General features: G+C 44.5%; 1 protein-coding gene across 5 annotated transcripts; it reads left to right on the top strand.

Annotated features, from left to right (window-relative positions):
* PIP5KL1 (phosphatidylinositol-4-phosphate 5-kinase like 1) lies at positions 1-27,479 on the top strand. 5 transcript variants are annotated; one of them, XM_073590971.1, is made up of 11 exons: positions 1-231; positions 4,726-4,819; positions 16,916-17,089; positions 18,647-18,700; positions 18,989-19,143; positions 19,660-19,784; positions 24,883-24,917; positions 25,346-25,401; positions 25,480-25,592; positions 26,583-26,745; positions 26,989-27,479. In XM_073590971.1, exons 2-11 carry the CDS (start codon positions 4,772-4,774, stop codon positions 27,419-27,421), a joined length of 1,356 nt encoding a protein of 451 aa, XP_073447072.1. In that variant the 5' UTR covers positions 1-231; positions 4,726-4,771; the 3' UTR covers positions 27,422-27,479. The 5 variants fall into 5 exon arrangements, with proteins under 5 accessions (XP_073447072.1, XP_073447075.1, XP_073447071.1 ...); XM_073590970.1 differs by lacking the exon at positions 1-231 and adding an exon at positions 4,110-4,532; XM_073590973.1 differs by lacking the exon at positions 1-231 and adding an exon at positions 6,773-6,843 and having other exon boundaries at positions 4,798-4,819.
* Positions 27,480-27,637: the final 158 nt, after the last annotated feature.

Raw genomic sequence — 27,637 nt, 5'->3', positions numbered from 1 at the left:
AGTCCCACCACCTAGTCCAGAGTGCCTAGGTCCCCCTGCCCCACCCAACGCTGTATGGCTGATGGTAAAACTCTCACCAGCCAGCTGACCACCACCCTCTTCCACCTTCTGGGCCAGAGTCAAAGTCTCAGGTTGGAGCCACTTTTTCACAAGCTGCAGCAAGTCATAAACCTGAGACCGGGCAGGCTGGGCTTCCACAAAAGACCATGAAAACACCCGTTGGGCTCTCATGTAGGTATTAACCCCCAGTCGGGCAAGGATCTCACCTTTTAGCTTGGCGTAGTCCTGGGCGTCCTCCCGACTGAGTTCAAAGTAGGCCTTTAGTGCATCACCCATCAGGAACGGAGCCACCACTTTGGCCCACTGGGAAGTTGGCAGGATCTCCCGATCTGCCGTGCACTCATAGATGGCGAGGAAAGCTTCCATGTCGTCTCCTGGACTCAGTTTCCTCAAAGCCAGCGGACCTTGTCTCGGGCCTCGCGATGTTTTGGGGTCGGTGCTGGAGGTGCCTCACGCAGGGCTGCAATTTGCTGTGACAACAGGTTATTGGTCTGTTGCTGCGTCAGGACCAGCTGCCTCAGGATTTCCTCCATTTTGTCCGCAGGCCTGGGTTGCAGTGTGGCAGGTATAATGACAGACCTGCAGCTGTTGTTGGGGTATGCCTCAATTCACACTCCCCGCATTCTCCAACCACCTGTAGTGCAGCAGAGTTGGTTCAGTGTGACAGACAGTGAACAGCATACAGTATCCTCTGGATCACAGATGGGAAAAAGGAAAAAAAAAAAACAGTCCGTGGGAGTCCGGTTGCCAAGGGCGACGGCACCACCGTATAACGCTGCAGGGTGCCAGGAGTTCACTCTGTTGGCTCTGTGTTAACTCATACAGGATGAGCTTCCGCAGAGCTGACTGCTCCGCAAGTTGCAAACTCCAAACTGACACCCCCACCCCTTGGCTGCAGGGGTTTTTACAAAAGAACCTGGGGCCAGGGGAGGAAATGGACTGCTCCACTACCATCATGTAGTCCATTTGAAAAATAAAAGCCCATGGCAGGTTTTCCTAAATCTGCACTGGACAAATAGCTTGTCCAAGACTACACTTACTTCTAGGCTATGTGCCACGTTGCGGATTTAAATACAGATCCGCAGCGGTTTTGGCCACACGGATTCGCATCAAAGCCGCAGTGTAATGCACAGTCAATGTTAGTGAATGGGAAATTCGGGTTTGTTGTGCACATGCTGCGGAAAAATCAGCGCAGATTTGCAGCGTTTTATTTTCCGCAGCATGTCAATTCTTTTTGAATTGCGTTTCTGCACCCATTGACTTCCATTGAGTCAGGCACATCCGCAGCAAAACCGCAGATGTAAAAAGATCTGTGGATTTGCTGCAAATGTGGGTGCGAGAAACGCTGCAGATCGGGAGGAGGAAGAGAGTGTGGGCGGAGCTATGTGCGTGTCTGTGTGTGGGGGATCTGTGTGCGTACGTGTGTCCCTGTGTGTGTGTGCGGGTCTGTATGGCCAGGCATCGTGTGATGGGACAACTGCTCCCATCCGGCTAAAAGGCATGAAAATCTGCATCAAAAAAAGCATCAAATCAGCGTGGATTTTTACCTGCGTTTTCTGTCAAGAGATGTAGATTCTGTGCAGAAAATTCTACAGGCAAAACTGCAACGTGTGCACATACCCTTACTCTGCATTGCAATTACAGCTACACCTGTGACTGCAGTGCACTCACACGGCCTCAATACGCTTCTGAGCGCATCCTGGGGGATTATCCTGGGGCATCCTGAGGGACACATAGCGACCCTTGCAAATAACACCGGTCGCTGCCTCACATGACCGTATATAATATGAGTTTCACTATTTGTTTTGAAGAACTGAAATTAACTTCTTGACTGTAGATCGTTTGTGCTGAAATTCGACAGAGAAATATAGAAAGGTTGAGATCTTTTGCCTGCCAAGATTAATTTCTTGATTCCCCGTGCCTTCCTTAGTATAATATTCTAATCTTTATAGTGGAGGATTTTAATCAGAATGGGTAAAGGGGGCCTACCCACCGGCCCGGGCCATGTAGGGGCCCTTTGCACCCACTCCACTGTGAATGAGGGAGTGAAGACCTCTGTGCCAAAAGTATCCAGTAGCGATTTAAAAAAAAAAAAAAAAAAATCTGTTGGGGTTCCCCCCTTCCACCTTTTCCTGCACTCCAACTAGCCTGATATTATTATGGCTCTGGCGATTCTCCAAATCGTCAGCCTTAGCAAGCAGTGCCACCACAGCTTGAGTATTGTTTTGAATGTCTGCGGATAGGAGGGAGAGCATCCTCCAGCTTGCTGACTCTTCCGTCAACTGCCGTGATACGCTCTGTCCGTTTCTGGATATCATGGCGGATTATGGAGATAGATTCCTGGATGTAGCCCACCTGGCTTGACAGTGTAGTAAGTGTGGCGTTACATACTGTATATTGACCGCAGTAAGGACATCCATCAATGAAATGGAATCCTGAGGGGGACATTTAATTTCCAGAAGGGATCCCGATTATCCTCAAGAAGTCCACATGTAGACATCCATTTCAGAAGATCCATCCTCTTCCTCCAGTGCCAAGACAGAGTATCTGGATCCTGTTGAGGACACACTTTGGGTCCCCTGCAGCTTGGCTCCCAGTTTCTGACCAATGGGGGTTGCAGTACTCGCTATATGAGCATATTGCTGTAGCATGGCTGCTGTATCCCCACTGACATCTCTCTGTCTCTCCCCATAGGACACACAGGCACCATCTTGAGAGCTCACCTGCTGATCTCCGTCTTTCTTCCCCAGCTCCTTACTGTGGGTTATGGGCCCTTCTCCTTTTAATGGTGATAACTTTTAGGCCACGTTCACACGCTCAGTATTTTACATCAGTATTTGTAAGCACTCCTGTTCCCAAGGTTTGAGAGTTCCGTTGACGTGCTGGATCGGTGTTGTCTACAGTGATACGCAGTGATGCTCAGTCTGACATCAATTGCATCATACTGCACGGAGCAATGGGTTAACTGCACGGCCACATACCCGTCATTATCCGAGCGCCTGCTCCCCGAGGGTCTCCTTGTCACAGGGCACAATCACTGCACCTATTTGTGCGCTGATTGCTGTAAATAGAGACAGGATTATGGGGTCCCGGGGGAAGGGGCTGTGACTTATGAACAATTATAGGACCTGCCTGTGCCTTGCTGTGAGCAGGTAGGAGCCGTGACTTAGGGTACCGTTACACTTAGCGATGCACTAGCGATCCCGACAACGATCACTTACACTGCAGCGGGCACACTACCCTCATTATGTATTTATTTATATAGTGTCAATGTATCCTGCTTCTCCCGGGGGTCTCCAGTGTCAATGAGCCGTCCCCAGGGGGAGCATAAAATGTTGCAAATTACATAATAGCTATTACAGAGCTGCCACATATTAACACCTTTATTTTTATTTTTGGAAGAATTAAGGGCAAGGCCCATGAAACAAGCTACAAGAATATGCTGATAATGGAAAAATAATAAACTTAAAGGGGTTGTCCCCTTTCAGAATACTTTATCCTATTAGCACTGTTGGTAGGGAAAAAAAAAGTAAACCCTACCTAACTCACCCTCCCCAGGTCCATTGTTAATCACCGCCACTGTTCCCTGTCTGACATTGCATCGATTGGTTACAGCACAAGCGATGAGCTCAGTCGCTCTCCCCAAGTAATTGGCTGTAATACTTTGAACGTGCAGTGGCCTAGACCCACCAAAGGACCAGGGGAAGGCGAGTAAATCAAAGATTGTTTTTTTGTTTTTTTTCACTACTTATAAGGCCTCTTTCACACTTCCGTTTTTTACAATCAGTCAAAATCCCCAGGTTTTGAAAAAAACGGATCCGCAATTTTTGTTTTTCCCCATTGACTTTCATTATTGGCGGATCGCCGTCCGTTGCATCCGTTTTTGTGCGGATCCGCCATAATATTGCTGTCCGTCAACATCCTCAAAGATTTCCAAACGGAGCTTGCAAGGTTTTTTTGGCTGGCGGATCCTCCAGACACTGATTTAACCCGAAATTCTGTCTGGGTGCCGGACAAAAAAAAATTCTCTCCCCCCCCCCCTCATGTTGCCACAGCTTGGCAAAGCAACACCTAAAGAGTTGAACATGTATGTAAATTAAGTCACAAACTCTTGAAATCGGCAAGAAACTTTACACATCATGCAGCCCTATGCAAGTATTACATTGGATTGAACACAATGTGTGGTAGCGCTCTTAACCACTGAGCCACACTGCGGCTCCTGATTGAAAATAATGAGAGTAATGTATGCTGTTGATAATGAGTGCACGATGCACCTTTCTGTATGAGATGCTACCGACGACTTGTATGCAGAGGAGCCGTCACAGCTTGTCAGACACATGGGAACCACAACAAAGCGAAACCGTCACTTGGCAACTGGGAAGGAAACTCCATGCCGATTTCACCTGGGTCTCCCTGTACCTGCAGCCCCACCCTCACCTCCTCAGACCGGCTTCATGTGGATCTTCTACAAGGTGCTTATTACTTGTACTCCAGATTTTGACATTTGACCTTCTGTCACCTCTACAAGCTTATCACCGTATCAGCCAAATTCTGATGACATAATATTTTGAGATTTTTAATCCATTTTTATTATTTTCCTACCTTCTTTTTTTTTCCATTTTGGATCTTTAACCACTGATGAATATCTGTTTCTTCCACACGCAGAGACCTTGAGCTTCCAGAATGTTCACAGTCGCCCCCTGCATTACCAATGGAGAGGATTAACAAGACCAGATCCCAGACTGGAAGCCGAGTGTCCGTAAGTATAGATCCAATGGTCACTTTGCTCGGTTCTGTATCAGGCGGCTAACCAAGGAATTGCAAATCCCATCTTTCTTTCTGTATTATATCTGCATTAGGCTATGTGCACACGTAGTTTTAGGTCCTGCGGATTTATCCTCAGGGATTTGGAAAAATCCACAGGTAAATTCTCAGGTCAAAAGACCTGCAGTTTCACACCTCTACAATGGAGAAGATGTGAAACCGCTGCGGATTCCACACAAAGAATTGACATGCTGCGGATTCCACACAAAGAATTGACATGCTGCGGATTCCACACAAAGAATTGACATGCTGCGGATTCCACACAAAGAATTGACCTGCTGCGGATTTGAACCCGCAGCAAAACCGTGCGGTAAACTCCGCAGCATTTGCACAGCGTTTTTCAGTTTACCATTGAAAATAATGGTACTGTACAACGCACCTAAATCTGCTGCGGACCCGCAGAGCCTGAAACGCTGCGGATCCACAGCAGAATCCGCAACGTGTGCACATAGCCTTAGAGCCGCGGCTCAGCCTCTCGGGGGCCATGGGGCGGATTTTAATTCGGCCGTCGGTCACTTTAGTCTGCAAATGTCCCTACCTATTTCACTTTTTGCGAAGTGATGTCAATTTTTACATCCTTGAGAAGTGACCGTGTTTTGTTTTATTTTCCTCGTCATCCATTTGCCTCCATTTCTTTCTTTCCATCTTTTTCTTTTCTCACTTTTGATTGACTATTAGTTGATCAGTGAAATAAGGATTAAACTTGGATGGAAAAGTGATGTATAAAGCCTGTCTTCCATATTTCATGCTTTTACCCATAGGTTTTAATGGCCGAGTCCGCAAAACAGATGTGAATAGGTTACACTCTGAGTCTCGCGGATCGTCCGTTTTTTAAACGTATGGATCATTGAAACTTTATGGGTCCCTGAGCTGCCTGAAAAAAAAAAAAAAAAAAAAAGGATAGCGCATGGATGTGCCTTACCGTGCAATCCGACAGACTGTATACTCTGCAGATTTTTGGGCACAAAATGGTCCGTGGAAAATCCCCTGCCTATTGCAGGATCAGCATTGTGGATAAGATTTCCCAAATTCTCAAGCAGAGAAAATCTTTTCCGTAAATTATTTACAGACTTGAAATCTTCCGCCTATATTATCACAGATCTAAAATGTACAGAAAAAAAGCCTCTGCACCTCTGCCATATCTACATCAAATCCGTCCGGGTTTTCTCAGCAAAATCAGCACAAATTCACATGGAGGTTGAGCCACAGTTTTTGTTGCAGTATGGGTGTAGAATTCACCCTTAGGGTGTGTGCACACGTTGCGGATCCGCAGCGTTTTTGGCCCTGTGGATCCGCAGCAGTTTCTGCTGTGTTGTACAGTACCTTTTATTTTCTATGGAAAATGAAAACCGCAGTGCACATGCTGTGGATTTTTCCGTGCGGATTTGCTGCGGGTCTTCAATCCGCAGCATGTCATTTCTTTGTGTGGAATCCTCAGCGGTTTCACATCTGCTCCAATATCCAGGTGTCAAACTGCAGGCTAATCTGCAGATAAAACGCAGGTCTTTTGACCTGGGGATTTATCTGCAGGTTTAGCCGAATCCGCAACGTGTGCACACACCCTTATGCATTGCAGAGGTAAAATCCGTGTGCAAAATCCACATATTGAGACAACATGTACATTTACTATAAGCCCTTATTCAGACGTCTGTTTTCGTATTTTGCGCGCCATTAAAATTTACACCATTTTTCATCAGTATGACGGATGCAATTTTCATCCATGTGTTATTTTTACCATCAGGGTTGCATCTGTTTTGTTTTTTTTTTTTAATTTCTCCTATGCAAAAACTAAAATCTAACTAAGCTGTTGCTAGGTTTCCTTTGTTAATTCTGTGTATTAGTAATTAGTGACTAGAGCAGCAGAACTGACCCCACCTCTCACATATAGTACTGAGTGCTCCGGGAAGAGTCATGTATCCAGACCCCAAACATTTTCCCCCTCCAGAGGAAGAAGCTAAGGTAAGCCTGATACAGAGCGACGCTCCAGTCATCCAGCATCTTATATTCTGCTGATATCAGGAATTCCAAAATTTATTACAAGCTTTGCAAATTCTTAGATTTTTTTTTTTTTCCCTCAAAACCCAGTCTGTTTTTCAGCGATATTATCATAGACTGCACAAAAGAAAAAAGCGCCTGGAAAAAAAAGTATGTAAATAATGTGTGAACTTAAACAACGCCATAGAAATCTCATGTTAAAAAAAGCATAAAAAGGACTTTTTTTTTTTTTTAAGCACTACCGCTCACCAAAAAACATATATATAAACGCCTTAACTATTCCTAATCACATGGAGTTTTTTAAACGTAGATCTGCTGCAAGATCTTCATCCAAAACCAATTGGAAAACTTTTCCTATTCATTTTCTATAGGAAAAATCCACTTTGCTGCTCATATGAAGAGTTTTATATAACGGGTATTTTTTTTCATGTACAGATTTTGACAAACTCCTGGTGGGGAAAAAAAAATGAAAAAGTACATGCCATCTACAAATTAGGCAATGTCCAATCATAAGGCTATTTAAAAAAAAAAACCAAAACCAAAAAAAAAACCAAAAGCCTCTTCAGAAAACAAAAAAACTCATCCAAAAGCTTCTAAAAAAAAAACAACATTTCCTTAATGCTGCAAAAGTCTCCATGTGAACGCCACCTCAGACGTCCTTATTACAGATTTTTTTTTTTTTATTATTATTTTTGACTTGTCGGCACCTTGATTTTCACTTTTTTGCAAGCATTCTATTAATGTTTGTTTTTGTTTTTTTACTATAAAGAAAGCTATAAGAAAAATCATGAAAAATAAAGTCATGCCTAGAGCATCGGCTTCCTAGATGCTGACACAGTTGAAAACGATGGGAGAGGGAGCCTGGGCGTACCGAAGATCAAAACTAGGGGGGACAAGCCATGGTCCTTCAGATTGTATAATACTCCACACAGTATAATGAGCCCCATACCTGTGTATACATCAGCCACAGCCAGCCCCTGTAGTATATACACATCAGCCTCAGCCAGCCCCTGTAGTATATACACATCAGCCTCAGCCAGCCCCTGTAGTATATACACATCAGCCTCAGCCAGCCCCTGTAGTATATACACACCAGCCACGGCCAGCCCCTGTAGTATATACACATCAGCCACGGCCAGCCCCTGTAGTATATACACATCAGCCACGGCCAGCCCCTGTAGTATATACACATCAGCCACGGCCAGCCCCTGTAGTATATACACATCAGCCACGGCCAGCCCCTGTAGTATATACACATCAGCCTCAGCCACAGCCAGCCCCTGTAGTATATACACATCAGCCACAGCCAGCCCCTGTAGTATATACACATCAGCCACGGCCAGCCCCTGTAGTATATACACATCAGCCCCCCAGCCCCTGTATACATCAGCCCAGCCACAGCCAGCCCCTGTATACATCAGCCCAGGCCTCAGCTCAGCACCTGTCCTGACACTGTAGTGATTGCCTCAGGAGTGCGCCGGTACGCTCCTCCGGATGCCTGAGGTGAGACCGTCACTGACCTGATAGTTCAGGTTCAGGGGCGGGAGCTGGGGAGAGCAGAGCGCTTTCCACCCACAAAGAATGTCCTGACGTTCAAAGTCAGGCGTTCTTATTAACCCCCTATGTACAGGGCACCCGGGCCACTGCGCGCACCTGTAAAGCCGCCGTGCCCGAAGATTTAAAGGGCCAGCGGCAGGAAAAACAGGTGGCCAGGCCTCATGATAGGTGCGCGGTACGCCACTGCTTCTAGGGGGGGCAGTTGCCCCCCCAACCCCTCGGTGGGTGCGACCATGAGAGGGAGCGTCCGATGATGCACTCTCCTGTCATTCCCCTTCTGCATCTGAGCTCTATGACGTCTCAGCACATAGGGTGCGATTATGTTACTACAGCGCGCCCTCTGTGCTGAAGCAGTGCCGAGGGTCAGAAGATGCTGAGGAGACTGGAATAGTGGGGTAACGGGGAGAGGTGTGTATTTGATTTTTTTTTTTTTTGTATGTATGGAGCATTTTATGGGGCTCATAATACTGTGTGCAGGACCATGTGGCGCCCATAATACTGTGTGCAGGACCATGTGGCGCCCATAATACTGTGTGCAGGACCATGTGGCGCCCATAATACTGTGTGGAGGACCATGTGGCGCCCATAATACTGTGTGGAGGACCATGTGGCGCCCATAATACTGTGTGGAGGACCATGTGGCGCCCATAATACTGTGTGGAGGACCATGTGGCGCCCATAATACTGTGTGGAGGACCATGTGGCGCCCATAATACTATAAGATTTCTATGTATGCCATTCGTCATAGGTTATTTAATGTCTCTTCTAACCAGTTCACACCCTATGACTTAAAAGTATGTCATAGCTCGTCTCTCCCCATTTGATGTAAGCTTGGCTCTGCGCCCGCATCTTTTGAGGCAGATGACAGCTGATTTGATCAGCTGTTATGTCCCTTTAACAGCAGCAGGTGGAATTGTGATCCACCCACAGCTGTTAACATGTTAAATGCCACTGTCAATCTCTGAAAGCATTTAACACGAGTGTGCCGGAAGTGCATCACAAACCACATTGATCGCCGCCCCTGTCACATGATCGCGGGGAGCCGATGAGTTGGCATGACAACCGGGGGTCTGCAGGATATCGCCGTGCTTGTCATTGAAGATCTGCTATGAGCGCCGACCTGTGGCTGGTGTTCATAGCAGATGATGATTCTTGCTGCACATGGCAGGGCTGAAGCCCTGCTATGTACAGTATAGCACAAGCGATCAGACAATCACAGGTTCAAGTCTTCTAACCAGACTATTACAGCAAGTAAAAAGTAAGAAAAAATGTTTTAAAAAATATTTTAAATGTAAGTTTAAATCAACCCCTTTTTGCCCCATTCAAAATAAAATATAAAAAATACACATATTTGGTATTGCTACGTTCAGAAACATCCAATCAAAATATAAAAATAATAATCAGATTGGTAAACAGTGTAACGAGAAAAAAAAATCAAAACCCCAGAATTATGTTTTTGTTTGTTATCCGCAACATTGCAATAAGAGGCGATCAAAACATTGTATCTACCCCAAGATGGTATCAATAAAAATGTAAGCTCGCCGCGCAAAAAATACGCTCTCACCCAGTCAAGGATACCGAGTAATTAAGACGCTAGGTGTCTGGGAAAATGGCACCGGTTTTTATTTTATTTATTAATTTATGTTTTTACAAACTGGATTTAATTCACCTCAAAAAAAAAAAAATCTATACGTTTGGTGTCTATGAACTCATAATAACCTGGAGACTCGTAACGGCAGGTCAGTTAGAGTATTCATTGAACATGGTAAAAACAAAAAAAGAAAAAATGCAGAATTGCACTTTTTTTTTGCAATTTCATCACACTTGAAACTTTTTCCCGATTTTCCAGTACATTATATGGTAAAACCAATGGATTCGTTCAAATGTATAACTTGTTCCGCAAATACATGGCCATATTGACAGAAAAATAAAAAAGTTATGGCTTTGGGAAGAAGGTGAGCAAAAAACGAAAATGCAAAAAATGAAAATCCCAAGGTCGTGAAGGGGTTAAGAAAGGGTGGGGGAAAAGCAAAATATTAAAACAACCTTTAAGGCTTTAAAGGAATCATTTTGTACTTTATACTCAGTAAGGTCTCCCATATTTAGACCTGGATCAGACAGGCGGTCTAGCATTATGGAGGTATTGGGACCGGCTCAGACAGCTGCATTTTATGGTCCATACGTGGACCATAATGCCCGGGCTGACCACGAGTCTCCTGATCCAAACTTGTCTCTATATGCCCATGAGGCTGTAAGGTTGAGTCCGGCACCATTGCAATCGGTATATGGGCCATGACATAAGAGCCTGTCCCAATACCTCCTTGCTGCAGGTAGAATTTAATGACCACCCGAATATTTTTTCGCCCCTTCTCTAGTCCATATTTTGCAGCACTTTTTCCGCCTAGGACAGGCTTGCCTTTTTCTCCTCCGTCAGCTGATGCCGTATAATCGATGTGTGCTGACTTTTCCAGCGAGCTATTTGCAGTCTACAAATTGTCCATGGGATTGCTTGTGTGCCGTCCTCCCTGTACTGCAGTGATTTTAATGGATCAGGCTATTATATGGGGTATGGGGAGGAGGCGTCCGCGCTTCAGGAGCAGGTGATCCTATATGCACCCTGCCATCCGAGCAGCCTGTGTAGGGGAGGATTTTCCATACCGGGTGGGTGCAGATCTACAGTACCAGGCATTCTCATCCGTTCTGTCCAGGGAGGGTCATTGAGGGTGAGCAGGGGGTGCGTAATAGGACAGGGGAGAAGATATGTAGAAGGAAATATTATACAGCAATCATCAGGAAGAAGGAGCGGAGACGGAGACTCACTGTGACTTATTATGACACGTGGGGGCTGACAACTGTGACACATGGAAGAATGGAGGGGGAAGGAAGACGTGACTCAGTCCACAGTGCCATGATTAAGGTGAGCAGCAAATATCTGTGCCCGGCCCATCATGTGCCCGTTCTGCATCAGGGACCCTGGCCAGTCATAGACTAACAGAACTTGGATCAGTTTCTAACTTGCCTAAAATCAATGTTGTAAAGTAATTCTTCACTTTTTATCATGTTTTCTGGTCATAATTCACTGCAGACTAATATCTGCAAATCCTCTGCATTATCCTGCAGCAGCCACTAGAGGGAGCCAGACTAAAATTCTGTAAGCTCCTCAGCTCCCCCTGGTGGCGCCTGTAGGCAGACAGAATGTCACGGTTTTAGATTTTAAATCTAAGTCTGTGCAGGGGATTTGGAGCTCTGTGTTAGGAACACTGCTTTAAAGATATTTGAAGACAGAACCCAGAATGTTATGTAAAAAAAAAAAAAAAAATGCTTGTCCATTTGCAATATTTTTCATGTAATTCTTTTCTGAAGTGGTGGCATAAACTTGTATCATCTGTCTCAAATTCCATAGATATTTGTTTTAACCACTTGTTGCATCACTGGGCATGCATTGTATTTGCGTACTGTTTTTTTTTTTTTTAGTTTTTTTTTTAATCTTTAGGAAATCTTCAGCAATCTAATATATAAAGCTCAATGTGTGTGTGTGTATGTTTGTGTGTGTGTGTGTATATGTCCGGGATTGGCATCTGCACCGTCGCAGCTACAGCCACAAAATTTTGCACAGTCACACGTCTGGACCCCGAGAGTGTCATAGGCTATGTTGTGAGGTGAAATTTTAACCCCGTGCATTCCAATTCACTAAACAATTTTGCCTATTATTCTTATTTCTATGGTGTTATCGTCCTTCTGTAAAGCTGGAAATAACACAATTTATTACCGTGCCAACACAGACTGCAGAGGGAGCCCAGTATCACACAGGATAGGATTAGATACACAGCTCAGCAGTCAGTATCACAGGATAGGATTAGATACATGGCTCAGCAGTCAGTATCACACAGGATAGGATTAGATACACAGCTGAGCAGTCAGTATCACACAGGATAGGGTTAGATACACGGCTCAGCAGACGGTATCACACAGGATAGGATTATATACACTGCTCAGCAGTCAGTATCACACAGAATAGTATTAGATACACGGCTCAGCAGTCAGTATCACACAGGATAGGATTAGATACAAGGCTCAGCAGTTAGTATCACACAGGATAAGATTAGATACACAGCTCAGCAGTCAGTATCATACAGGAGAGGATTAGACACGTGACTCAGCAGTCAGTATCACACAGGATAGGAATAGATACACGGCTCAGCAGACAGTATCACACAGGATAGGATTAGATACACAGCTCAACACACAGTATCACACATGATAGGATTAGCTACACAGCTCAGCAGACATTATCACACAGGATAGGGTTAGATACACAGCTCAGAAACAGGATGTGCCAAAGGAGAGGACATTTTCATTCCAAGAATTCCACTCATTCCATCTGATTTGTTTTTTGATTTTAAACGCCTCCAGTTTCCAGTTCAACTGCTATTTGCAATGTCCATTAACAATGCTCAGGGACAGTCCTTGAAAGTAGTAGGGATCGATTTGCAATCTCCATGCTTTTCTCATGGTCAACTTTACATGGTCTGGTCAAGAGTTGGAACTGCCAAAAATCTGTTCATCTTTGCACCGAAAGGAAAAACCAAAAATCTTGAATAAGTTGAAAATAAAATACTATCAATACTTGGGTTATCGTTTAGTTAATTTGTGTTGCAAATCTGTAGTGTTGAATATATGATGTGAAATGTATTTATGTGCAATATAATCATTATAATTTGTTATAACTAACCACAGTTGGTTACTATGCCCAGGCAACGCCGGGCTCTTCAGCTAGTCTTACACTAAATGTCACCAGTTCAGTTTGTTTCAGGGCCTGTTTTATTTACGGTATCTTTTTTCCAGAAATGGCAGCACTGTCCATAGAAAATACATATTTGTTTTCTATTATTTAAAGGGAACCTGTCAGCAGTTTTGTCCGATATAAGACACGGCCATCACCTTTCAGGGCTTATCTACAGCATTCTATAATGCAGCATATCTTCTCCCAACCCGACCTGGAAGAAGTGAAAAAATAACTTATTATACTCGCCTGCGGAGTGGTCTGGTTCGAGAGGTGTCACTCTAATTTGTCCGGCGCCTCCCATCTTCTTGCGATGTCGCCCTCCTGCTTGCTTCATGTGGATGACGCGACCCTGCATCATCCACACAGGCTCCCCGGTGTTGCGCTCCTCCGCAGACGTACTTCTCTGCTCTGTTGAGGGCTGAGGAAAGTACTGCAGTGCGCAAGCGCTGGGAAAGGTCAAAGAGGCTTAGCACCTGCACCCTGCAGGACTTTACTCTGCCCTCAACAGGGAAGATACGTATGCCTGCACAGGAGCTCAATGCTGGGGAGCCTGTGTGGATGACGAAGGAAGGCGTCATCGACAAAAAGCAAGCAGAAGGGCGGCGATCATAAGAAGATGGGAGATGCCGGACCAAGACCGGACCGCCCCGCAGGTGAATATAATAAAAGTTATTTTTCAGTTCCCCCAGATCGGGTTGGGGGCTTATAGACAGCATTGTAGAATGCTGTCTATAAACCCTGAAAGGTGATGAGCATGTCTTATATTGGCCAAAACTGCTGACAAGTTCACTTTAAGTGACTATGTCTAAGCTGCAATACCAGCTATGACCTGTGATCAACAGTGGCACTTTCTGCCATTGGAACCCCGTTCTTCACTTTATTCACATGTCAGACCTGAAAGAGTCTGGAGATGCCAACGTGAATGTTATCCTGATGCAACGTCGCCCATCATGACCAGTTTGGTGGTGGGTTAGTGATGTTCTTTGTTAGGTTGTGTAATCCACCAAATGATGGCCAATGGCTCCATGACTGCTGCTGTTTGGTACAGAGATTAAATCCATTGTCAGACCTTACCCTGGTGCAGTTGGTCCTAGGTTTCTCCTGGTGCAGGACAATGCCCGACCTCATATCCAGGACCTGGACGACGAAGACATTGATGCCAATGACTAATCTGCACCTTCTCTAGACCTATCCAACTGAGACCCTTTGAAACATTTTATATCAGAACATACAATGCCGACACACAGTGCCCAGACTGTCCACTGATCCAGGTCTGGGGGATGAGAGCCTCTAGGACGCTTTCCACCATCCAATCAGGATCATATCCAGGAATGCACACAGGCACGTCGGGGCCTTTCACATTACTGGGTCACATAAGCTGCCATCATGGTTTTGATTGCAATTTTTTTTGCATTGATTTTCGAGGTGATTTGGAATCCAAACCGTCTATTTACTTGATGATTTTGGCTTCCATTGATCGTTGATAAACAAATTACACAATTTATATCCGTAAAGATTAGCAATTTAAATCTTTCGTTGTGCTATTTAAGGGACTTGTGAATTATTGGGGGACAGTATATATACACTGCACAAAAAAAAGGGTAAAAGTTAAACAGCACAATGTAACTCAAAGTCAATCACACTTCTGTGAAATAATCTTTATTTTTTTTATATAGCGCTAACAAATTCTGCAGCGCTTTACAGTTTGCACACATTAGCATCACTGTCCCCGAAGGGCTCACAATCTCTATTCCCTATCAGTATGTCTTTGGAACGTGAGAGGAAACCGCAGTACCCGGAGGAAACCCATGCAAACACGGGGTGAACATACAAACTCCTTGCAGATGTTGTCCTTGGTGGGATTTGAACCCAGGACCCCAGCGCTGCAAGGCTGCAGCGCTAACCACTGAGACACCATGCCGCCCTGTGAAATCAACTTGTCCAGTGATGAAGCATAACCGACAGACAACAGGTAGAAATGACAGCAATTAGCAAGACAACCCCTATAAGGAATGGTTCTGCAGGGGGTGACCACATACCATTTCTCTGTTCTCATCCTTTTTGGCTGTGGTTTTGGTCACTTGCATTTTTGTCCTTGCTCTCCTAGTGGTACTGTACATTAGCATGAGGCGGTGTCTACAACTCACAGAAGTTGGTCAGGTAGTGCAGCTCATCCAGGATGGCACATCAATGCGAGCTGTGGCAAGAAGAATAGCTGTGTCTGTCAGCACAGTGTCCAGAGCATGGAGCAGATACCAGGACCAAGGGACAGGCCAGTACACCAGGAGACATGGAGGGGGCAGTAGGAGGGCAACAAACCAGCAGCAGGACCGCTAACTCCTACTTTGTGCAAGGAGGAGCAGTGCCAGAACCCTGCAAAATGACCTCCAGCAGGCCACTAACATCCATGTGTATGCTCAAACTGTCAGAAACTGACTCCATGAGAGTGGCATGAGGGCCTGACATCCACTGCAGGGCGACTAGCATTTGCCAGAAAACACTCAAGATTGGCAGATTCGACTTTGGCGCCCTGTGCTCTTCACAGATGAGAGCAGGTTCTCACTGAGCAAATTTGATAGATGTGACAGAGTCTGGAGACGAAGTCGAGAACATTCTGCTGCCTGCAACATTCTCCAGCATGACTGGTATGGCAGTGGGTCAGTAATGGTGTCGGGAAGCATTTCTTTGGAGGGTCGCACAGACCGCCATGTACTAGCCAGACGTACCCTGGCTGCCATTAGGTACCGGGATGAGATCCTCAGACCCATCCTGAGACCATATGCAGGTGTACGGAGATCCTTCTGATGCATAACAAGGCTAGGGCTCATGTGGCTGAAGTGTGTCAGCAGTTCCTGCATGATGAGGGCATTGATGCTGTGAATTGGCTGCCCGTTCCCCCTGAATCCAATCAAGCGCACCTGGGACATCATGTCTCGTTACATCCACCAACGCCACGTTGTACCACAGACTGTCCAGGAGTTGACATCCACCACCTCATCAGGAGCATGTCCAGGTGTTGTAAACACACTCACTACTGAGCATCATTTCCTTGTCTTGAGGCATTTCTGCTGAAGTTGGATCAGCCTGTAACTTGATTTTCCACTTTGATTTTGAGTATCATTCCAAATCCAGCCCTCCATGGGATATTCACTTTGATTTACATTGATCATTTTTATGTTTTGTTGTTCTCGATGCATTCCACTATCTAATGAATACAGATTTGTAACTGGAATATTTCATATAGTGATATCTAAGATGTGCTATTTAGTGTTCCCTTTATTTTTTTGGGCAGTGTATAATAAATATATATATATATATATATATATATATATATATTCTGTATAGCTGTAACATCAGATGAGTATCTGTGAAGGCTGATGACACACGGCTCACATGGTCGGATCACACCCTCTTGCAAATGCTCTGACAGTGCAGGACTGAGCCTGGAACCATTGTGTCATCCTCATTCTCTGCTGCCCGTCTATGGAGCGCTCAGTGGTACTGTGCCAGTGCTGTCATTTTCTGCCTCAATAATCGCCCCTCTACCTCTGTCCAGTCTATCACCGCTCACATCTCGCCGTCGTCATCATTCCCTTATCCATTCATGGTGCTGTAATGATTTATATGTTTGTTCCACTTCGTACAGTTAATCTAAAAAAAGTTCCCCCTTATTTTTCTTGCCTTCGTTATTAGGGGGAGTCGCGGGGAAGTTCGAGGAGACGCGGACTCTTCTGGAAACTCCGACAAAGATGGAAACTACTTGGTCTTTTTGAAATCGATAAGGATCACGAGTTTTACCCACTGACCTGCGATCTGAAAGAAGGACTGAAAGATGCTGTACACGACGCCATCCAGAGTGAGGCCGCGGTGAGACGAGTGGAACACCACTGTGAAATGTGGGCATCTGTCTGGCCCTTTAAGGGTAATTTCCAACTGGGCACGTTATTACCCGACCATAGTATAGGTGAACAGTTACCGATCACTGGGGCTTCATCCGGTCCTAAGAATTGGGTTCCTACACAACTTTTTGGAATGAAGCAGTGGGCGCCCATTCATATATTGCCTCTGTGATTGCCGGAAAAGGCAGAGCAGCACTGTGCAATAAACACAGCGCAACCTGTCTGGCATTTTAGAGCCCCCTTCATGGATTGCTGAAGGAAAGGTGACAACATGCCAAGTTGGAAATACCCCTTTAACTTAATAATAATACAGCTGTGTATATGTATATATATATCTATTTGTGCTTTCATTTTTTTCCCTTTTCTTTAATATTTTTGTTTTTTTAATTACTATTCTCCTGCCAACATTTTACTATATAATGTACTGAAAAATGGGGAAAAAAATACAAGTTTGGTGAAATGGCAAAAAAGAGGTTATTTTGCGGCATGCATGTCTGGGGGCCGCTCGGGGTGAGCAAAAAAATGACTTTTTCTCAACAGTGTTTATCTAATGGGTTGTTGTAACCTTATATTTTGCTAAATCGACTCGCTAATACTAAATATGCTTTTTTTATTTATTTTTTTTTAGGAAGGAAAGGGGATGGTTCACACTTTTTTTTTTTTTTTTTTTTTTTTTTTTTATATTACAATTTTTTTTTTCTTTAGCACATTTCACTTCATTTTTTTTTTTAACCCAATAAGGGACTAAATATAATATTGTTTATCACTGGTATTATATAATAATTCTTCAGTATTATTATTTACTTATACAGTAAAAAAAAAAATTATGGTCCCCTATAAAATCCGGTATGTCGCAGAGTTTGATGGCAGCATTTTTTGGGGTGCGGAGAGGCGTCAACTGTCTCGCCCTCCCCATGACATACTAGAACGTCCTAGGAAGGAAAGGCGTTCAAGGGATCGTCTTCTTTTCAAAATGTGGCCCCTGGGAAGATCCTGGTAGCGCAGGAATTGTCCTGATGTAACAGATTGATTTGATGTGATTCCTGTTTGGTGGGGGGCATCCAACCATTTAATAGAACATGAGTTCCCGGTAGTGTCATTCGCATGTCCAATCGCTTTCCTTTGACACTAAATGTCTATTATATAGTAACATTCCCCTAATCTGTCATCTGTTAATCCAGAAAGTCCTAATCCAGCCCTTGTTTCTATCACGGAACGACATTATAATGATTTTGTCTTCGCTTTTTGGCTTCTATGTGACTGGAGGTGACTTGTGGTTTGCACAGTGCTGTGCAAATTAATTGGGACAAAGCATTTTTTTTAAGTAAAATCGTAAGTTGGTTACCAGTCAGTGATTCAAACCAGTTTTAACTTCTTCGAACAGGCACTCACACCTGTTCAAAGCAGATAAAACTGGTTTGAATCACTGACTGGTAACCAACTTACCATTTTACTTAAAAAAATGCTTTGTCCCAATTAATTTGCACAGCACTGTACATGTTAACTTAAAAATTTTCTTTTTCAGCATCTGATTCTTACAGATGAGGATTTCAGAGCTAAACTCACGCAGGGTCATGAGGTAGGTGTAATTTTTATCCTTTACTCCATCCTTCTTTATAGGGGTTCTTATTCTTAAAACCCATTTTCAAATACCAATGGGTAAGAGTGTTATGCTTCATTTGCCCTGCGGAGGCACTGCAGCGAAATTGAACACTTCTGGTCAAGTTCTTACATTGATTGCTGGTGAATGCAGCAGTAAGACACCCTGTGATCAGATTCAAAGATGGGGACCTTCCTAAGAAATACATTTCCTAAAAGATGAATAATATAAGCTGACGGTTATTTTCATGTGTTCTTTCTCCTACAGGGATATGACATGAGGACGTACGCGGGGCCGGTGTTCAAGCATTTTCGCCAGTCTCTGGGTATATCAGAGGAAAGTTACCAGAGATCTCTGTCTTCCTGTGGATTGTACCTTCAATTCATTAGCAACTCAAAGAGCAAAGCGGACTTCTTCCTGACGTGAGTATAAAGGGTTAAGTGCAGAAAAGTCACCAACGCTCTGCTGACTACATAATTGCAAAATCCAGACCTTCTCTGGTATAAACATCAGGACAAACACAGCGCCTCCGCCTTTAGCTTCATGGCCGAGCAGCTGGATGCTGCCTTACATCACCAAGCACAATGCAGAGCGTCAGATGGAGTGGTGTAAAGTTGCCACCACTTGTCTCCTCATTTAATGTACCAAGGTCGACTTTCCTCCCTCGAACATGACCCAATTCATAGATGACTTCTGCTAATTGTGCGTTGGGTCAGACATCAATGGCTTTTAACACAAGTCTCTCAAGCTGTAGCATAATTACAACTTCCAGAATACTGTGAAAATCAAATGCTGTCAGGGGCATGCAACAGCTGGAGAGATGCATGGTTAGATGTGATTTCAGAATTTCGAGCTATGCAGAATAGCTGGAAAATCTCACAATTGTCTGTGCCGACAATGAATCTCACATTTGGGATTAAAAGGGTCTCTCTTTGCAGAAATGACAAGCGGCTTTTTCTGAAGACACAGAGTAAGAGAGAAGTTCACTTCCTCCTGCAGATTCTACCCAAGTACATCCAGCACTTCCAATCCTATCCGCACTCCCTGCTGGTGAAGATACTTGGTGGGTAGTCCTTGATAGGATCATATACTCTTAACGTTGAAATTATAGCACTAAGAAGGAAAAGTGGTGGAATTCTGGAAATCACAAAATGTATAGGCAGGTTGCTGATCTGCAAATGATGGAAACATGGAGATAAAATTATCAAAACATCTCGATTTTTTTTTTTTTTTTTTTTTTTCCAGCCTGGAGTATGAGTGCTATGTGTAAAATCCCGGCACTTCCAGCCTTGGTCACTATCACTGAGGATATTAATGATCGTCTGAGGAAGGTTCTGCTGCGCTGAATGCACTTGAGCAAATCATCAAGATCCCCTGCTGGCAGCTTCTGTGTAATCACTGACCAATGATGTCCCCGATGTGCTCAGTTTGGAGACAAATGCAGAGACTCTGTTGGTCATGGTAGCACATTTAGGCCACACAGGCTGCTCACAGTAGCACAAGCACCATGCTGCCAGGCAGATCTGTGATGTCATTGCACAAGATGCTGCCTGCAGCGGATCTTGATGATTTGCCCAAGTGCGTTCAGTGCAGCAGAACCTTCCCCAGACGACCATTAATATTGTCTCTGACACAGCAGCCGATGCTGTAAGTGCCGGGATTTCTGCAAGTGGCCCATACTCCAGACTGAATAAATCAATATGGTTTGGAAATTTTATTTCTATTTTGTCATCATTTGCAGATCAGTAACCTGTCTATTCGTCCTGTAATTTCCATCAATAAACTACTTTTAGTTCTTGGTGTTGTAATTTCAGTATTGAAGAGTCTATATAGATTATACATAGCTGTAACGTGTGTGTGTTAAACAGGGAGATTTATTGAAGTTCTTATACATTCAACAGAACAGAAAATAAATAGCCTATCTCTGGCATAAGGGAACAAAATAAACAGTCCATATACAGGCTCACCCGTTCAGATAAATGTCCACCCGTCTTTCTAGTTTTGTCACCAGCATCAAGAGGTCTTTTCACTTCTCCCAGATACAGACCACAGTCTCTCACCCATGCTGCAATCCTGTCACTTCACCTGGCTCAGTTTAGTCTGCCACAAACTGTACTCTGCTGCTCACATCAGAAGAATAAACACCCTGCTCAGTTCCCCAGTACACTGCACACCAAGTGAGCCTAATTCCTGCTTCTAGTAAAAAGCTATGCAGGTGCCTCTAATCAAACCCTGCAGAGTTTGGATTTAACCCTGTTCTACCCAGCTTTGCTACATAACCTCCCCCTCTGCCCAAAGACGAGGGCAGGGCACCATCTGCCAACCCACAATGAACCCCGTCCCGTCAAGGCTTGACCAAGCTGGAATGACAAACCTGCCTGGGCTTCCTTTCCACTAGTTGGTAAACTTTATAGTGGCACTCACAAAATCTTTCCATCACTTCATAATACACTTGCCACTTGGCAAGCAATTTATTTTCTACAGTGGACACCAAGACCCGCACCCGAGTTTGATGGGAGTCACCGGACTATACTCCCTCGATCATGCCTTGAGGAGGTGCTCTTTTACCTGGCCCATCACTTTTGCCCCTTGCCTGGTCAAATGTGAAAACTGAACACTGGTTCTGGGATCCTGAAGAACAACATTTACCACTCTTACATTTTCCAGAGTACTTTTCAGAGTTAAGTTCCAGAGTTGAGCAGTTCCAAAAATTTTCCTGGACACCTCCAGCTCAGGGATATTTAAAGGGAATCTGTCACCCCTTTTATGAGATATCATATAATGATGATATTCAATTGTGTCACATAAGGATTCTCTTAGTACTTTTGCTTCCCCCTGACCCCGCACCTTTCATGCATAAATACCTTTTTTATATCGGTTCAGATGTATGTAAACTGCCACTGTCTGGTCCGCTGGGCGGGGCTTATTCACATGCCCCCCCCCTCCCTGTCTTGCTCTACGCATTTCTTCTTGTGTAGAACAAGACAGGGGGGGGGGAGCAGGTGAATAAGCCCCGCCCAGCGGACCAGACAGCGGCAGTTTACATACATCTGAACCGATATAAAAAAGGTATTTATGAATGAAAGGGGTCAGGGGGAAGCAAAAGTACTTAGAGAATCCTTATGTGACACACAATTGAATGATATCATTATAGGATAGCTCAAAAAGGGGTGACAGATTCCCTTTAATTGTGGGGATGCTTCCATATCCTTTTTGGCAATCCATACAACTTTCCAACCGTGGTGTGTGACAAGGTTTTTATCAAAGTAACCTGGTTGTCAGCCGAGCTACTAGTCGGTTTCGCTTACGCCCCCAAATCCCAAAACAGAGGAATATCACGACAAACAATTATAAGATCTGACAAGTTTTTGACCACTCCTACTGTGTGGGTCACGGAACCACAGTCTGTTCCAATGTCGACCCTGGTCATGAACATTTTTTGGCATGTCCATGAATATGTGGAAGCAAAGATCCAGGTCTGGTTAAAAAAAAAAAAAATCCAAAGGTTTTATTAGAATATTTAAAACAATGGCATTGTCGTGACACACCATATAGGCATAGTTGGAGGTTTGGAAAGTGCAAGAAATATGAAACACTGAATGCCTGTTGAACACTCTGTGTTTTCTTAGACTCGGTTTGATGAGAGAAGGAAAAGGAAAAGGTTTTTGAATTACCGCGATAATTAACATAATGATCAAATGAAATCATAGCTATGGTGTAATAGAGAGATTAAAAGCAACATGTTAATATACATGACAGTGAATGGAATTGAGATAATTTAGGACTGCACAGCAGTAAATGAAGAATAATAAATATAATGTGCCAGAAGTCAGTAATGCAGCATGATCTCCTGCTTCAAGATTAGTCCATATGGAACTCGTGTGTTGAGGAAGTATATCCAGAAAGCTTCACTGTTCTCTAATCCCCTCCACGTGTGTGTTTGGAGATATGTTCGATCGCATATGTTACACAATTTGTGGTGTCTCTGTTATGTGATTTTATGAAATGGTATGAGGCATTAGAAACATTTCAAGCGGTGGGATGAACTGTATCGTATAGGTGTTCCCTTATCTTATTTTTAAGTTTTCTAGTTGTGGAACCGACATACCGTATATACTCGAGTATAAGCTGACCTGAATATAAACCGAGGCACTTAATTTTACCACAAAAAAACTGGGAAAACTTATTGACTAGAGTATAAGCTAAGCTTGGTATGCATGGCCCCCTCATCCCCATCTTTGTATGCATGGTCTCCTCATCCCCATCCTTGTATACATGGTCTCCTCATCCTGGTATGCGAGGCCCCCTCATCCCCGTCTTTGAATACATGGTCTCCTCATCCCCATCATTGTATACATGTTCTCCTCATCCCCACCCTGGTATGCGAGGCCCCCTCATCCCCGTCTTTGTATACATGGTCGTCTCATCCCCATCATTGTATACATGGCCTCCTCATCCCCATCCTGGTATGTGTGGCCCCCTCATCCCCATCTTTGTATGCATGGTCTCCTCATCCCCATCCTTGTATACATGGTGTCCTCATCCTGGTATGCGAGGCCCCCTCATCCCCGTCTTTGTATACATGGTCTCCTCTTCCCCATCATTGTATACATGTTCTCCTCATCCCCACCCTGGTATGCGAGGCACCCTCATCCCCGTCTTTGTATACATGGTCTCCTCATCCCCATCATTGTATACATGGCCTCCTCATCCCCACCCTGGTATGCTAGGCCCCCTCATCCCCATCCTGGTATGCGAGGCCCCCTCATCCCCATCCTAGTATGCGAGGCCCCCTCATCCCCATCTTTGAATACATGGTCTCCTCATCCCCATCATTGTATACATGGCATCCTCATCCCTACCCTGGTATGCTAGGCCCCCTCATCCCCATCCTGGTATGCGAGGCTCCCTCATCCCCATCTTTGTATACATGGTCTCCTCATCCCCATCATTGTATACATGGCCTCCTCATACCCACCCTGGTATGCTAGGCCCCTTCATCCCCACCCTGGTATGCTAGGCCCCCTCATCCCCATCCTGGTATGCGAGGCTCCCTCATTCCCATCTTTGAATACATGATTTCCTCATCCCCATCCTGGTATGCATGGAGCCTGAACCCATCATGAAGAGCAGTGAATATTCATTTCTTTTTAGCAGCAGACACAGGTGTTAGCCACAGCAACCGGCTCCTGCCTCCTGTGACCCACTGCTCCGTAAGTGGTACCCTCATGTTGTGTTACTGTGCGATCGGCGGGCACATCAAAACACCGCATGCGGACACATCTACATACAGCGCATGTCCCTGCGTACCCAATGTTAAAGATATGTACACAGGACACATGCGGAACTAGGCAGAGCTTAAGGGAAGATGTGTGGAAGTAGGCAGGGCATAAGGGAGGAAGTACGCAGCCCTCCGCACTTTTGCCAAACGCAAGTGTGAACTTAGCCTAAGGCAACCATTTGCTGTTGATGCTGCTGCACCTGGACTAATTGCTTCACAAGCTCCTCCATACTATCTGACCGTGTTGTGCAATGCTGACGCTGCCATTACCCCGGACCTACAGACTTTATTTTACAATCATCTGTGCTTCCTGGGATTCAGTGCCCTCAGCCAAAACACCAACTGTAGGGATTTACTCGCTTTTAGGCTGCTGGCAGCATTCACACAGGCACATGGTTTCTGGGTCAAACAGGGAGGTTTATTGAAGTGCATAAACTTCCAGCAGAATGGAAAACAAACCGCCTTTCTCCGGCATAAAGGAACAGAATAAACAGTCCTTATACAGGCACATGTGAGTCACCTGTTCAGATAAATGTCCACCCAACTCTCAAGCATTGTCAGAGAGACCAGCACCTAGAGGTCTTCTCACTTCGCCTCCTAGACACAGACCACAGTCTCTCACCCGTGCAGCAATCCTGGCACTTCACCTGGCTCAGTTTAGTCTGCAGCTCCCAGCAGAATCTACACCTTGCTCAGTTCCCCAGCACACTGCACACAAAGTGAGCCTACTTCCTGCTTCTAGTAAATAGCTATGCAGGTGCCTCTAATCAAACCCTGCAGTGTTGGGGTTTATCCCTGTCCTACCTGGCTCTGCTACATTATATATGTCAGCAACCATTGACACCTGAATCATGTCACCTTTTCCTATCTTTTTTTCTAGGTGTACACAGTATCACCAGAATTCATGAGAAAAAGGTAAGAAGCCGCGTGTTCTGTCTTCCGTGTATGTCAAGTTTTAATTATCATTTTTAAAATCTCTGATTTTTGTCAGTGGAAAGGAACATTCTTGTTTAGATCTAGATGACACAATGTCTAGTTCTCAGAAGTGGATACAGTTGTATCCGGTATAATGTCTGTGCTGTTGAAGTCTAGATAGGCAGGATGACACCACTGACAGTATGCGCCTGTCCTGTGTTCACATCATGTTCGGGCGTCATGTACAGCATATGGCTTCTATAGACCTGATTGTATAATACAATGGCATAAGTCAAGGCTTCTCATTGGGCACATACGCCATGGGAAGTGGTATGTGTATGCAGCAATATGGCAGCACGTAGCTCATATGCCGCCAGCTTCTATGGCGTATTGTATCACTAATCCATGTTTATTATCATCTATTACAGAAATACTTCATCATTATGCAGAGCGTCTTTTTTCCAGATGAACGGATCACTGGCCGGTGAGAATGTGGGTCATAACTTCCCCTTTATCGACTTTCCGGTTTGTAGGTATAATAAGAATTTTTCTCTGGTTTCAGCTATGATATTAAAGGCTGTCATGTGAGCCGCTGGACTGAGCCAGAACCGGAGGGCAGTAGAGTCCTGCAGGTCTTCAAGGATCAAAACTTCGAAGGAAATGTTATCTGTTTGGGTATGTTGTCAAATCTAGTAATCAATTATTTTTAAAGGGGTTTTTCACTCTGGACAATCCTTTTATCTTAGAATTGACCCCTTCCCAATAATGACCTGATCAGTGTCTCTCACTCCCTAGTCCCCAATAACTAGTAAGAATCTGGAAGCAGGTGCATCACTTCACTGCTGCACCCCCGCAGGGAAAATTAAGCATTACACAGTCCCTATTAAAATTTATGGGCTGACATGTTGGGTCCTCCACAAACAGAGACACTCTATTGTCAATCTAATACGCAAAGGTCCTAAATTTTTTTAAAAAAAGAGAAACATCTATAAGTATTTCATAAACGTAACTTTTTTATAGACATTTGCTGAAAAATAATAAGAACCTGATACTGGCAGCCCATAGATTTCAATTGGAATGGTGTAATACTTCATTTTCGCTACGGGAGCACTGCAGGGAAATGAAACACTTGCTTCCAGGTTTTTTCCCAGGTACTGTCTGGGTGATCATTATTAAAGTGACCATGTACCTTTAATGCCTGTCGGTCTCTGGTAGAAATCAATATCCCCTATCTTTCATGTTGGGATGCCCGAATATAGATAAGATGGTTGACCTGTACTGCCAAAATCAGTGGATCCAACAATTCCATTAATGTGTATTGACACATTTAGAGGGCATATCCACAAGAAGTTGTGTATGATAAAAAAAATACATTGGAACTAAGCGAGGATCCTAGGGGTCTCCATCCGGGCAACAGGAAGTGTGAGGAAGAAGGCCATTGAGTCACAAGAGGGACATTTAGTAAGCACAAGTTCTGTGGGAGGATTTTATCAACACTAGTGTAAAGTGAGTGGGGGGGGAGGTGCATATAGCAACCAATGAGATTCCACCGCTCATGTTTCAAAGGCCCTTTGGAAATTAAAATCTGCTCTCTGATTGGTTGCCATCAGCAGCTCCTCTCCTCCTTTCCTTTTGAAAGAGTTTAACTTCCCGCTTCTCCTCCAGATCAACAACGTTCCTGGCTTCTTCGTCAGACAGAGTTGGACACGCTTTTCTTAAAGCAGCTCAATGTCCTTGATTACAGTCTTCTAGTTGGATTTCAGCCTTTACATCAAGATGAGAAAAACCAGAGCTGGTCTTTGGCCAACCTAATCGTCCGCACTAAAAGGTGAGGTGACTGTTGTTTTGAAGCATCACTGAACAAATACGTTAGAGGCATACATTAAATAGTTTCTTGAAACAGCGCCACTCTTTTCTATGGATTGAGTCCGGTATTGCAGCTCACAATCACACAATAAGATAGAATGGTGCTGCAATCCCAGACGTAGCCACATAGAGAAGAGTGTTGTTGTTTCGGGTGGGAAATAAGATCCTTTTCCGAAACCTTTTCTTATTCTGCTGTTCCCTCCAGGTCTGTAAATGGAACTGGTAGTCCCACTACATCTCAGTGTGCTTCTGTGCCCGGGACAGTGGAGGAAGAAAGTGAATCCACTGATAAAGAAGATGATGGGACCGAGTTTAGCGACACCCCAGATGTAACTTCTACTAGACGCACGCCCATGAAGAAAATTGGCCAGCAAGTCAGCACCGTGTCGGATATCTCCGAGGTTATGGCCCAAAATCGCCGCCTACTTCCCAATTACAAGAACCCGCTGCACGTGATGGATGGGCCGGAGCTGAGATACTTCATTGGAATCATTGACATATTCACCGTCTATGGCCTGAAGAAAAGACTGGAACATTTGTGGAAGAGCATGCGTTACCACGGGCAGGAGTTCTCCACCGTCAGCCCCTCTCGCTACTCACAGCGGCTGTGTCACTGGGTGCAGACGCATACCGTGTAGTCGGATGTCGGCGCCAAAGTCAATTACTGTGAAACTATTTATATATATATATATATATATATATATATATATATATATATATATCCTTGGAGATGATGCTTCAATTCATGTAAAACTTTTAGGTAAATCTCTCACGGATCTGATAATGGAAAATGCATGAGCTTATGCCAAAAACTACTTTAGGGTGTGGTTCTGAAAAGCTACCACTAGAGGGCG

The sequence above is a fragment of the Dendrobates tinctorius genome, unplaced genomic scaffold, assembly GCF_039654945.1.
Source record: "Dendrobates tinctorius isolate UK_male_01 unplaced genomic scaffold, ASM3965494v1 ptg000120l, whole genome shotgun sequence".
Taxonomy (NCBI): Eukaryota; Metazoa; Chordata; class Amphibia; order Anura; family Dendrobatidae; genus Dendrobates; species Dendrobates tinctorius.
Note: the sequence above shows the minus strand (reverse complement) of the source record. Positions and strands in the feature narration are given on the sequence as shown.

Excerpts from the sequence above, each read along its gene's own strand:
- PIP5KL1 (XM_073590970.1), top strand. The coding sequence starts at position 4,306 with ATGCTGTTGATAATGAGTGCACGATGCACCTTTCTGTATGAGATGCTA. Across the intron at positions 19,785-24,882 it reads CCTGCTGGTGAAGATACTTG|GTGTACACAGTATCACCAGA; the intron begins GTGGGTAGTCCT and ends CTTTTTTTCTAG. Across the intron at positions 24,918-25,345 it reads CCAGAATTCATGAGAAAAAG|AAATACTTCATCATTATGCA; the intron begins GTAAGAAGCCGC and ends CATCTATTACAG.